This window comes from Onychomys torridus, chromosome 3 (assembly GCF_903995425.1).
Source record: "Onychomys torridus chromosome 3, mOncTor1.1, whole genome shotgun sequence".
NCBI classification, from domain to species: domain Eukaryota; kingdom Metazoa; phylum Chordata; class Mammalia; order Rodentia; family Cricetidae; genus Onychomys; species Onychomys torridus.
In genome coordinates this window covers 104,698,961-104,713,276 of record NC_050445.1, presented here as the reverse complement: position 1 = coordinate 104,713,276, position 14,316 = coordinate 104,698,961, and the positions used below count along the sequence as shown (strand labels likewise).

Below are 14,316 nucleotides of genomic sequence, written 5' to 3'. Positions count from 1 at the left end.
ACAGGGTGACTAGAACAAGGTCCCTGTCCTGGAAGCGCTGTCAGTCTAGGCAGAGAGGCAGGAGACTCAGCTCCAAACACTGTACAACGTGGTAAATGTTAGGTGAGAGATGAGCACCAGGCATGAGAGCAAGCTGGCATACGCACTAAGCAGGAAATAGAATAGCATTTGTTGTAGGCAGACAGGGGCATGTGTGGGTCACAGAAGCACCAGCTGCTGTGGCTGGGTGCAGGAATTCCTCTCTTCTGAAAGACCTGTGAAACTCAGTGGCTGCCTGTACCCCCCTAACTCAGACTTGCTATCCCAGGAAGTCTAGCATTGTATGCACAACAGAGGCCCCCCTCAGAATCTCCACTACACGTCTCTCTTGGCCTTCAGCTCCCAGGTTCTTAGGACTGTCCAGTCAGCCCGTCATAGCCCCAATCCAAAGACAAGCCTCTGGTCCAAGCGACGCTGGCGCCCTAGCTACGTGTCCACTGAACAAGGCTCATTTTCTCATCCACACTTCTTTTTCTCTTGCAGGTGTGAAGAAGTCAGTGATTTATAGTTCACGGAAACTGAACAAAATGTGGAAAGGCTGGTTGAGGAAAACACCCTGACTTGCCGTGTCTGCGTTGTGTATAGATTATGAATAAATGCTCCGTGCTTTTGATGGGGCTTTCTCTGTCACTGACTGGCTGCTTGTAGTGAGGAGATCAGGGTTGGCATCATGTTTGGTAGGCTTTGTTTTGGATTTGTATTTTGCTGTTAGACAGAGTTTCACTCTGTAGCCCTGACTGGCCTCGAACCCACAGAGATCTACCTGTCTCTGTCTGAGTGCTGGGAGTGAAGGTGTACACCACCATGCCTGGCCATGCTTGTTCCTTTTTTTTTTTTTTTTTAATTCACGAGTCAGACACTAACTCAGGTACAACCTAAGCACGTAAGAGGACTTTGCATCCCAAGAAATGTCTTCTGTGCAGAGTTGAAAGGGCGTTTTGTGATCCAGGTTGGGGAAAGCGTTCTGACTTTGAGAACACAGTCTGATTCATGACGCATGCTGCGCAGTGTATTTCAACTTGCAGCCTGGAAAGACTATAAGTCCCCCTGAGCTACTTACCTTCCCACGGGGGCAGCTTCCTCCCAGGCTCGGATGGCAGGAGAAGAGGAGCTCCCTGGATAGGAACCAAGGAGGAAGGACACCAGCAAGCAGTTTCGTCATCCACCACAGGTGGCTTATCTGGTCCATCAAACCTCAGGGTCTTTGTAGCCTCCTGTCCTCTCTGTCCACCTCATACTATTTCCGGTGCTCAGTACTTTGGTGCTGACCCTTCGATTCTGTTGTGAATTCTGACAGTGTAAGTTGTCTACCTTAGAATTTATCCCATTTCAGCCTAAATTAGAAGCTTGTACTTGGTGCCCTAGCTTGACTTCCTGTTGCTGAGATAAAAAGACCATGACCGAGACCACCTTGGGGAGGGAAGGGTTTATTCCAGCTTGCCGTTTGTAGTCTTATCACCCAGGGAAGCCAGACTAGGAACCGATGCAGAGGCCATGGACGGTGCCGCCTCCCGTAGCCCTCCTCTTGGCTTGCTCAGCCTGTCCAAAGGTGGCACTGCCCAGAGAGGGATGGCTCCTCCCCTATCATCCATCAAGAACATATCCCACAAACTTGGCCTACAGGCTGAGTACCTTGCTAAGGCACCTTCTCAGTTGGGGTTTTCTCTCCCCAGATGACCTTGGCCTGTGAGGTTGACCAGCGTACTTAGCAGATGAGTAAACTCTGTTGAACACAGCTTCACTACCAACTCTAAGACTTTAGGCAAGTTGTTTAGTCTGTGTGAACAGTGTTCCCCTCTGTGAAATGGGGATGGCGTTACACGATTCCTCCAGGTGCTCTCTGTTGCCCGTTTGCGCTGTAAGCCCACCAGTTTCTTTCAGTGGTGGTTACTGCCACTGTCTTGTTGTATCCTGGCATCAGTGATTTTGTTTTCCCATAGGAAGCTAATATGATCCCTGCTGTTTAGAAGAAACAACAGGAACCTCCCCTCAGGCCAGTCAGCATCCTCTGCTAGAGCTCTGCTGCACCTTCTGTCCCATATCCGGCAGTCTTTTCTGCCCCACAGTAACTTCTGTGCACTCAATAGAGCTTGAGCATCAGGTTCATTTTCCAGATGTGGAACCTGAGGTCTCCTGAGAGGAAGATACAGCCTAAGGTCATAACACAGCTAAGTAACAGCTGGGACAGCAGCCCTGGCCCCTGGTCTTCTGTCCCTGCTTTCCCCATACATACAACCCGCAGGTTTTACAGGTCATGAACATGTGAGCCTTCCCTTCCTCCTGCCCTGGACTCTTGCCTGTCCTCTGTGCATTCCTAGCAGAAGATGTATATCTAAATTGGAACTCATCAAGCATGTATATAAGAATGAAAAATGAGGTGTCGTATGAGGAAAACTTCTAGACAGGAAGTTCTTTCTCAACCCAGAGACCTGAGGTAGGTCCAGCTCTGCCTCTTCACAGCTGTATCCAGGCTGTTCAACCTGAGGAGCCTCAGTTTTCTGCATCCAAAATACTGTCAGCTCAAAGCAGTATGTCCAGGTTGGTGTCAGCATTATATGAGATGGCATCCATAAAGCACCTAGTGTATTCCGTAGCACACAATATCTCTTCAAGCGCCTGCTAGTGTGTTCAGATGGTGCGTTTGCACAGCATAACCACAGATAAAACCATACGTATCTGTCAGAGCCCTGTGAAGAAAAGAAAACTCCCTAGGTGTATCGGATAGAACGAGTTTAATGCTAGTTCCCAAACATTGGAGGGGCCAGTACAAAAAAGAGGGTACTTCAGAGGAGGAGAGGGGAGACATTCAGAAAGCAAGGAAGTTGCTGGCGCCCCTGGGCTGGAGCCGACAGGCCCATACCTGCTGCTGAATTGCTAAAGTAACTGCCCATGGAGGTTTCAAAATGTGTATGAATGTTGGCCCTCCTCACCAGTGGGCGGAATCGAATTATTCCTTGACTATGAGCTGGCTTTAGTGACTTCTAATAGATAGAATGCAGTGAGCAAGATCTTAATGTGATTCCAGAGGCCAGCTCCTAAAGACAGCTTCCACTTGACTCTAAATATCTACTCTATTTTATGTGTATTGGTGTTTTGCCTGCATGTATGTTGGTGTGAGGGTGTTGGGTCCCCTGGAATAGGAGTTCTAGAAAGTTGTGAGCTGCCATGTGGGTGCTGGGAATTGAACCAGGGTCCTCTGGAAGAGCAGTCAGTGCTCTTAACCGCTGAGCCGTCTCTCCATCCCCTAAGTACCTGCTCTTAGAACCAAGCTGCACAAGCCACCATTTAGAGAGCCCAGTGTTTTTGACCTGGCAGGAAAGTGAGTGGGTAAAGCTTTGTGATACCTCAGCCTGGCCTCTGCCTACCTGGGCCTTCAGCTCCCTCCCTGGTCTAAGGGTAAATAAACAAATGAATGCTGTTCACAGTAAGTTTGCTTGAGCCCTGTGTGCCAGGTTAGACAAAGGGGACAGTGTCCTGCCACTGCCAGATGCCACTTGGCAACCACCATGATGGCTGCTGCTGTGATACAAGTCAGGCAAGTCACCTCTCTCTTCCTCCTACCTCGTCTCCCACAGTGTCCCCAGTGGACAATAAATGCCTAATGAAAAGCTGGCTACTGAGATGGCCTGAAGAACGTAGTTGGTGGGCTCTGATCCCCAGCAGAACAAAATGGAGCAGATAGCACCTGGCCTGGTCCCCTTCTGGGGTGACTTAGCATCTGCTCTGCCCTTCATTCACATGGAGACATCTGTCCAGCAACAGCCACAGCCAACACCTTCAAACAAGAAGCAACTGTAAGGAAAATGGGCTCAAGCTGGCTGGAAAGGACAGACATGTAGTTCTTAAAGCTATCCCATTCTGCTCTGGACAGTGGTGATCCTCTTAAAATTACAACCCTAGATGTGTACTGCTTATTCTAGAGACTCAACTATAGAGAAGTGCAGGTGTGAGGGTGGAAACGTGGTATCAAGAGCACATTTCTTCATCTGTGTCCCTGCTGGCCTTTGTAGTCCTGCCACTGAACATGCCATCAGGATCTACTGTTGAAGCCCGGTGGTGGTGGCACACACCTTTAATCCCTGCACTTAAGAGGCAAAGGCAGGGGCTAGAGAGATGGCTCAGGTTAAGAGCACTGACTACTCTTCCAGAGGTCCTGAGTTCAATTCCCAGCAACCACATGGTGGCTCACAACCATCTATAATGAGGTCTGATGCCCTCTTCTGGTCTGTGGAGATACATGCAAACAGAACACTGTATACATAATAAATAAATAAATCTTTAAAAAAAAAAAGGGGGGGGGGGACAAAGGCAGGTGGATCTCTGTGAGTTTGAGGCCAGCCTGGTCTGCAGAGTGAGTTTGGAGGACAGCCAGAACTACCCAGAAAAACCCAACCCCCCACCCTGCCACCGCACACAAAAAAAAAGATCTTCTATTGAGCAGTGAGCCTGATGTAACCAGCAACCCTATAAGGCATGTGCTGTTTTATTCTAACTTGACAATTGAAGAACTAAGACTCAGCTGTTAAGTAATTCATACTCAGAGCCACTTAGTTAAGTAACAGAGACTGGGTTCAAAGCCAACTCCTTTAAATGGTGTGGTTTCAGCCAGTACCTTAGCTACCGCCCTCCTTGGCCAACAAGCACTAGGCTCTGAACAGTAACTCTTGGTGCTATTTCACTAGGCACTGCCTCTTGGATTTATGGATCTTCTTTTACTCCCTTCCCTAAAACAGTCCACTAAAGTGATGCCTGGCAAAGAGGCTGTTGTCCTATTTCTGATAGAATTTCCTAAAACACTGCTGCAGAGCTCAGAACTGCCATTGCAAGTAGTCTACATCCCAAAGACAGCCTTCCCATACGAATCCTGGGGATTGAGAGATGACCCAGTGGTTAAGAGCTGGACCTGGGTTTGGTTTCCAGCATCCATGGGACAGCTCACACCTATCTGTAACTCCAGTTCCAGGGGATCCAACACCCTCTTCTGACCTCTGCAGGCACTGTATACATACCTGCAAACAAGAAGGCAAAAAGGCACACACACACAGGAAAATTTTTTTTTAAAGATTTATTTTAAACATGCCTCTGTGCGTGCATGCATGCAGAAAAGTAATACATACTCTTAACCACTGAGCCAGCTCTAGCCCATAAAAAATTTTTTTAAAGAGAGAAAAGTATAAAATAGCAATGGGCACCTGGCATTACTGACCTCGCCGCATGCATGCATACATAAACATGCACATGTATACATAGAGACACACATGACAAAGTAGGGGTTGCAGAGATGACTCACCAGTTAAGAGCACCTGTGGCTCTTGCAGAGGACCTGGGTTCAGTTCCCAACATTCACATAAGATGACTCCAGCTCCAGTGAATCCACTGACTTCTGCAGGCACTGCATGCACATACGTACGTACATATGTACATACATTCAGGCATGTGCAGTAAACACTTTCCTAAATAGGGAAGATGACCTAGCACTAATGGTAAGCTGCTAACATGATGTGTAACTGACCTCATTAATCCTACAACAAAGCTAGGATCTTCCTTTCTTTCCTTGGCCATCAGAGAAACAGGAGTGTAAAGGTCAAGAAACAGGGGAAGTCTCATAGCAGGGTTCTGTGCCTCCAAAGTCTTCATCTCCAGCACATGGGGCCTTGGGAACTCACCTTCAAGGTATGGTCCCTTCTCTCGGGTTCACCCAGATGAAGTCCCTTGCCCTCCACTGGTGGCTACAATATAAAGACACTTGTGCTTCCTTCCATTTTCTATTTCCTTCTCATACCAAACCATACTGTAGAAAGTTCCCTCCTAAGGCTGCCTAGGATGGAATTCAGTGACTGAGCACTTAGCTGTGTGAAGATGCCTTTGCCTTGGGCTCCATCCCCAGCATTGTGTCCTCAAAAAAAAAAAAAAAAGGTTGGGGATTTAGCTCAGTGGTAGAGTAACGCAAGGCCCTGGGTTCGATCCTCAGCTCTGGAAAAAAAGAAGAAAAAGGAAAAAAAAAGCCCACCTAGAATGAGTCACCTTGGAGAGATGGTGTATGACCTGACAGAATTAATAGACTTCAGTGAAGTGCTCTCCCTTTGCAGGTAAGGCAGGCCAGTCACCCGCTGTTACTTCCGGGGTCACAGCTATCTGTTGACAGCCTATACCAAACCCAAGTGTCTTCTTTTTTATCCCCCTTTCATTTCCACTGTCCAGGGAGGAGGTGGTTTTATAGTCCAGGGCCTCCACATCTACGAGTCTGAAAGAGCACAGTCTCTGGGCTAAGTATTTTTAAATGGTACAGGACATCCATAAATGGATTCCTCCCTCTGGCTTGCATTCATTGTCCTTAACCAAGCCCTGTGTACCTAAGTGAGCTTGCAGCAGGTTGTGTTAGGAGAATTAGAAGTATTTGGCAGAAGGTGGAACGAAGAAGAGTCTAGAAGGCGTTCACGGGGGAGTGTGTTCCACCTGGTCTCAGCCAAGGGTCTGCCAAGAATAAAAAGCCACCGATCAGCGCTGGGGTGGGGAGAGGTGTGCCATGGTGGCTGGTGTGGAGATCCTGTCTAAATAAAGAGGAGAGAGGACAAGTCTCTCCCCTCACAAGACAATGTGAGTCATGAGGGTCTTTCATTCATTTAGTCAAATAAGTAACAAAAATTTAACAAATTCAACCAAGTGTGGTGGCACAGGCCTTTAATCTCAGCACTTCAGAGAAAGGCAGATCTCTGAGTTCAAGGCTAATCTGATCTTCATATTGAGTTCCAGGCCAGCTAGAGACACATAGGGAGATCATGTCTTAAAAGAAAAGAAGCTGGGTGGTGGTGGCACAAGCCTTTAACCCCAGCATTCAGAGGCAGGCAGATCTCTGTGAGTTCAAGGTCAACCTGGGCTACAGAGTGAGTTCCAGGACAGGCTCTAAAGCTATATACACAGAGAAACCCTGTCTCAAAAAACCAAAAGAAAAAAAAAAGAACAGAACAATTTTTTTATGGTGTGCTAGGATCTGGAGGCCTGGAGCATTGTCCCAACTCTAAATGATCTTAAAATGCAGAAAGTGGTCACGTGGGTAAATTATGCATCTGTTTCTCTATAAGTGCTTAATTGTAGGGGTAATTATAGTGTGCTATGGAGTTTCATCAAAGCAATGGCAAACATTGGTTGAGCCATTACAGTATGTCAGGTACTGTCCTAAGGACCTTCTACATACTTACTCATTTAATCCTGACCACAACCTTATGTAATAAGACTCTTTTTATCTCTGTTTTCTGCATGAGGCAACAGAGGCTCAGAGATGTAAGATCTTGTGTACAGTGTTGCAGGCAATACATGGAAGCCAGGATTCAAAACCGGGCCATCCAGTTCCAAAGCCCTTTCTCCCTCACCCTCTGGGTTAAAGCACTTGTAATTACTTACTGTTTTAGTCAGGAGGGAGAAGCAAGTGATGGCTGGCTTTTGCCATAAGAACAAGGAGAAGTTGCCCAGAAGAGAGCAAAGTGTCCCAGGCATAGGGTGTGGAGAGTGAGGCTCAGATTTAGGGAATGACTGGCCACAGATGAATAAAGTAGCAGGCAGCTTCTGTTCAGGAGTGGGGCTGTGAGAGGCCCAGGCAGGAAAGGCCTCACAGGGCCTGTTAGGTCAGTCCTGATCCCCAGAGCTGTGATGGCCATCAGGGAAGTTTGTGTTAGTGATAGACACAACATAGAGAATGGATTGAAGGGAAAAACTAGTCAATGGCAGAATCTTTGAGAATAGGTGGCAAGGGGCTGATGGAGGTGGTGTTACAGGAGTAGACTCAGTACACACAATGGCTGACTGGGAAGAAGGTGGGTGTTACCAAGGTTCTGGTTGGATGGGAGGCAAGGAGGACAGTGATACTCATATGTTGCAGCTGGGGACCCAGAAGAATAGATTTAGGGGTTGCATGAGGACCATGATAGTTCATGTCTGAGCATCACCTGGGATGACTGTGGAATGTGTTAGGAGATCAATATGTACCCATGTCCAGAGCTAGAGATGTCAGTGTGAGACTCGGCATTTAATAGATGGCTGTCACCGATGCCATGACAATGGATGAGATATATCCAGGAAGGCTGCAGAAAGCAGAGAGAAGATAGCCAAGATTGCACCCATCCGAGGGGAAGGGAGCAGGCAAAGTCCTCAGAGTGGTGCCTGGAGGTCACAAGATACCCGTGTGGTGAAGATCTGTTGGTGCCGGTGCTTTCCCTGAATAGCCTGTTGCCTCTTGAAATGACTGCATCCCTGAGAGAGGAACAATTTTCCTCCCTGGCTGCCAACAGGTTTGGCATCATGACTTAGGTTGACCAATAAAGTGAGAGTGGTATGGTGTGTGTCACTCCTGAAAAGAAACCTTCATGCAGCCCCAATTTACTCACTCTCCCTCAGCCACAGCCTGGGGAGAGTCTTGATAAATGCCGCTCTAGCTAGCAACTGGGGCCTGGTATTATGACCATGTTGAGCAGGGTCACAGCTGACCCATGATCTCCCCTGAACTTGAGTGAGAGAATTATCTGTTGTAGTCTGTGTGATTTGGGAATCACTTGTTGCTATTACCCGTAGCCTAGCCTGACTGACAGAGAAGTCACTTAGTTGGAAGGGGCTACAGAAGTTTTGATGATTTGACAAGGGTTCCAACACATAAATGAAGGAGGGAGTAACCTTTTCAATGACTCGTACTGGGCAACAGGATACCCACCGTCGAAAAAATGACATTGATCCCTCATCACACACCATCTACCATACCAACTCAATAGGTCAAAGACTGAAAAGTAACAGCTAAACAACAAAGTTCAGAGGAAAAGAAGGAAGTAAATCTTCTCAACCTTAGTCAGTGACTTCTCAGACACAGCTCCAAAGTGTAATCAATAAGTAGTAGTATCATGGGGCTAGGGATGACCTCATTTGGTAGCGTGCTTGCCTGGTGTGTACAGAGCCCTGGCTCCAGTCCCCAGCACTGCACAAAGCAGGTGTGGTGGTGAATGCCTGTCATCCCAGCCTATGGAGAGGGAGGGGAACCAGAAGTTCAGGTCATCCTCAGCTGTATATGAGTTGGAGGGCAGCCTAGACTATATTGAGGCATTGTCTATAAATAAAGTTGTGTGTGTGTGTGTGTGTGTGTGTGTGTGTGTGTGTGTGTGTATGTATGTATGTATGTATGTATGTATGTATGTATGTATGTATGTATGTATGCAGGGTCTCATATCCCAGGCTAGCCTCAAACTGACTATGTTACTGACCTTGAACTTCTGATCTTCTTGCCTCTACCTCTACATTACAGCTGTATGCCACCAGACCTGGTTTGAAGATGAAAGTGCACCGTCAAGAAAGTTAAGGTGGTTGCATGCCTTTGATCCCAGCACTGGGGGCGGGGCAGGTGAATCTTTGTGAATTTAAAGCCAGTCTGGCCTACATAGCGAGACACTGTCTAAATAAATAAATAAACAAACCACAGTGAGATACAGTTCCACAGCCACTAGGAAGGCTTAAGTGAAAAAACATTTTAATGAATGTGGAGAAATGGGAACCTAGTTTTGCTGCTGATAGGAACATAAAGAGGTGAGGCCGCTTTAGAAAACATTTGGGCAGTTCCTTAAAAGGTTAAACACCCAGTTACTATGACCTGGTGATTCCACTCCTGGGTCTATATCCAAGAGAAATGGGTACATATATCCATACAAAACCTTGGACATGGCTGTGCCTAGTACCCTCATCCTCCGTAGTTAAATGAAAACAATCCCATTTTATCAATTGGTGAGTGAATAAATTAACAAATGTCGGGGCTGGAGAGATAACTTAGCGGTTAAGAGCATTGGCTGCTCTTCCAGAGGTCCTGAGTTCAATTCCCAGTAACCACATGGTGGCTCACAACCATCTGTAATGAGATCTGGTGCCCTCTTCTGGCATGTAGGTAAACATGCAGGCAGAACACCGTATACATAATAAATAAATAAATCTTTAAAAACAAAACAAACAAACAAACAAAACCCAAAATGCCATGCAATGGACTATTTTTGTCAGCAGCAACCACAATGAATAAAGAGGCTGAGGAGATAGCTCAGCCAAAAAAGTACTTGCCTGCAGACTTGAGTGCAATCCCCAGCACTCATGTAAAAACTGGGCACCTCAGAGTGTGCCTCTAATCCCAGCACTTCAGAGGGAGGGACGGGGAATCCCTGGGACTTGCTAGCCAGCCAGTCCAGTTGTAATGGGATAATCTCTCTAAAAAAAAAAAAAATGAGTGGGGGGAGGCAGTGCCAAGGAGACATCTCAGTGTTTAAAGTACTTGCTGCATGAGTGTGAGGACCTTAGCCTGCATCTCAGACCCCACATGAAAGCAGGTATGTATACATGTGATTCCCATACATAGATGCAAACAAATCTTTCATACACATAAAGTAAATAAATCTTACTGAGTATGGTGATGCATGCCTTGAATCTCAACACTCCAGAGGCAGAGTCAAGCAGACCTTAGTTATTTTGAGGCCAACCTATCTACACAGTGAGTTCCAGGCCAGCAAGGCTACATAGTTAGTGAGACTCGGTCTCTAAATAAATTAATCTTTTTAAAATTTGCCTAAGGGCTGGTGAGATTGCTCAATGGTTAAAAACACTGGCTGCTCTTGTATAGGACCCAGGTTCAGTTCCCAGCACCTACATGGCAACTTCAGATCCAAGGAATCCATCACCCTCTTCTGACCTCAGTGGGCACTGCATACACATGATACACCAACATAGATGCTGGCAGAATACTTCTATGCATAAAATGAAAATAAGGACCATGATGCTTACAAGATGTAAGACTCTCAGCTATCCTTCAGCACCATGTCTGACTGCATGCCGTCATGCTCCCTGCCATGATGATAATGGACTGAAACTTAAGCAAGCCATCCCAATTAAATGTTTTCTTTATAAGAGTTGCTATGGCTGGTTCAAGGTCTCTGGTTTCTGGCACATCATCATCACTGGGCCCTCATCAAAACTCCTCTCCAATAGCGGGTTGCCCCAATCGTGGAGATTCTGTAGTTATAGTTCTGCAGGACCAGTCCCTTTCACACACTGTGTGATGCACTGCAGCTCCCGATGCCATTAGGATGAATGAAGAGGTGTGGGAAAGATGGAGAAGCAAGAGTTGCCATGGTCATGGTGTCTCTTCACAGCAGTAAAATCCCAAACTAAGACAGTTCCCCATTTCAGTGTCTTGTGCATGTACTCAGATCACTGAACTGCCTGGGACTCTTCAGCATTCTCCCCCATGACCACTGTACCCCAGCTAGCGCCACATTGACTCTTCAGTTTTACCAAATCGCCAAACTGAGTCTAAGACCTGTAATTTTACAGAGAGAGAGAGAGAGAGAGAGAGAGAGAGAGAGAGAGAGAGAGAGATGAGAAAATGTCATCTTGTCTGTCTTTTGTCAAATGCTGTGCAAAAATCCCTGGTGTCCACTCCACTGTCTCCAGCACTCTATCAGAAGATAGGAACCATTGGCCATCTCCAGAGCTGATCATGAATCAGTTGTTGAGCTGAGTGTTTATGAACCTTGTGTGGATAGGGAGGCAGGGCAGGAATGGCAGCTGTGTGGCATCTAATCTCTTGTTTGCATGCTGAGGGGAAGGTTCCCACCTTTCTTTATAGAAATGATAGGATTTCTGAAGCTGTGAAGTTGTTTTGTTGTTTTTTTGAGACTGGGTTTTTCTGTATATCCCTGGCTGTCCTGGAACTTGCTCTGTAGACCAGGCTGGCCTTGGACTCACAGAGATCCACCTGCCTCTGCCTCCTGAATGCTGGGATTAAAGGTGTGCACCACCACTGCTGCCACACTGAAGCTTCAGGTTTTAAGAGGGAGTCTATCATGATGGTGCATTTTCTCCCTTGCTGCAGATGTGTAGCAGTCCTCTGGCAAGAGACCCACAGACCTGGGTATCCTCCTAAGTGCCTAACGAGTTCCAACTCTGTTCTCACAGCTGTTTCCCTGAAGGATAGTAGACCACAGTTGTGTGTCTGAGTCCTTTGGCACTGGTAGGTTCCCAGGGAAACAGATTCTGAAAATGGGATTCACCTGAAGACACTGGGGAGGATCGAACTAACACCTGGGAGATCATGAGGGCAGCAAGAGACTGGGCCACAGTATAACTGAGCTGTGGTAGACTCCTCACCAGCTACATGGGATGTGTCGGAGCTGGCTGCAGTGCTTTAGGTAAGTGTGAAAGGCTTGGTTATCAGTCTGTGGCACTATTTGGGGTAGTGGAGGACTAAGAGAAGGGGCCTAATGAAGGGTCATTGGGAGCAGCAATAAAGGGGGCCGTGGAACCCTAGTTCCTCATTTCTCTTTCCTTCACCATGAGGTGAGCATCTTTGACATAACATGCCACCACCACACACAGGCTCAAAAGCAATGGGACTAGTTGAGAATGAACTGAAGCCTCCAAAACAGTGAGCCAAAATAGTTTTCTTTTTTCCTCATCAGTTGACCATCAAGTATGTTGTCATTGTGCTTCATGCTTACTAACATAGAAGACCTTTGAGAAGCTGGTCCTAAACTGAGGCAAGGCGGACAGCCTTTGTATGGTACTATCCATATTATCAGAGCTGAAGGCTTGAGCCTGGACTTTCTTTAAGTGTTACTGTTTGCACAGCAGGACTCAGCTGTGAGCCTTCAGAGTCAAGAGGCTTGCCAGCTGAAGCAATGCCTGCCCCTTTCTAGAGAGAAAATCTCTAGTGCTGAATTCAGAAAGCCTTCTGGACTTTTTTTTTTTTTAAAGATTGGAAACCTTGGTGCCTCCGTAATTCAGGAGAAACCTTCAGAGAGTTCTTTCCAACCAAACCTTCTTTTCTAGACATCATAAAACAGTGTAGCATAGAAGCAAGCCAGTAAGCAGCGTGCCTCCAGGTTCTCTGCGCCAAGCTCCTGCCTTGAGTGCCTTTCCTGGCTTCTCTCAATGATGGACTGTAACCTGGATGCTAAATAAACCTTTTTCTTCTCATGTTGCTTTTGGTCAGTGTCTTGCCACAACAGAAAAATGAGCTAGAACATATATTCTAGTTGTTTCTCTGACAGGGGTAGGTATCTTTCTTAACTCAAGGGTTATTTTAAAGTTTCCTTTTTGGGAGTAACAGCTGTGTGCTTCAAATTTTGGAACTACTTCCAAATATGAACCTATTGGAAGCAAAAAACTGAATTCGCTTCGAGGTGGGCCACGCCAGTTCAGGCGGCTGGGAAGGGTGGGAGCTGGGGTTTCGATGCTTTTATTAGGACTGCAGTCCCAGCTCACACAAGCGCGGAGATAGCAGGGCTTGGTTTAACTAGAACAACAAGCATATGTTTTGCAGATATTTTTAATCAACACACACAAAAAAGCATCTGCCTTTTCTTCCAATACAGTGAAGGCTTAACTCGTTTATAAGTGTGAAATGCACTTACAAAAAAAATAGTTACCCTAGGGGAGACATAGATGAGACATCTACATGAAATGCCATCATGAAACCCATGGATTTCAATGTTAGCTTAAAACAGGTTTTGAGGCTGGGCAAGTGCTACACACCTTTAATCCCAGCACTCAGGAGGCAGAGGCAGGTGGATCTCTGAGTTCAAGGCCAGATCTGGGCTATAGAGCAAGTTTAAGAACAGCCAGGGCTTCACAGAGAAGCCCCTGTCTGGAAAAGCAAAAATCAAAACAACAACAAAAAACAAATTCAGCTGTGTGTCAGGACACACTTGCTGTATAAGCACCATGTACTAACAGATTAGGCCACTGGACACAGACACACACACACACATACACAGACACACACACACACACACACACACACACACACACACACACACACACACACACACACACACACACACACACACACACACACACGAGATTCCCTGGGTTTGCCCTGTGACTCCGCTGACTAGTTCTCTTACTTCTGGTAGGTCACTTAAACTGTACCTCAGCTACATCATCTTGTAAAAGTGTACATTTGTCTTCCGTTATCTACAATGGATTGCTTCTAGGGCCTCAAAGGTACCAAAATCTGCAGGTCCTCCTGTTGCCAGTGGGGTCCTGTTTGCATTGAACCTATGATCATCCTTCTGCATGCTTTATATCTTCTAGGGTGCTTTGTAATGCCGGCTTCAATGTGTAGACTTATGTAAATCGCTGTGACATATTATTTAGGAAATAAGGAGAAGGAAAAATGTCACAGACCTTCATTCAGTACAGAGGCAACCATCATAGGCTTCACTGTGTACATGTGACAGTCCATGGTTGGGTGACTCTGGAAGC

The 14,316-nt window shown here is 46.5% G+C and overlaps 1 protein-coding gene across 4 annotated transcripts in view; it reads left to right on the top strand.

Moving 5' to 3' along the window:
* Positions 1 to 669, top strand: part of Tamm41 (TAM41 mitochondrial translocator assembly and maintenance homolog) — a 36,504-nt gene extending 35,835 nt beyond the window's left edge. For 3 of the 4 annotated variants that reach the window (XM_036182701.1, XM_036182704.1, XM_036182705.1), the window contains one exon: positions 523 to 669. In XM_036182701.1, the coding sequence (XP_036038594.1) occupies positions 523 to 599 (77 nt within the window). In that variant the 3' untranslated portion in view covers positions 600 to 669. The remainder of the gene's footprint in view (positions 1 to 522) is intronic. The other variant, XM_036182702.1, reaches the window with a different exon arrangement.
* The last annotated feature ends 13,647 nt before the right edge of the window (positions 670 to 14,316 follow it).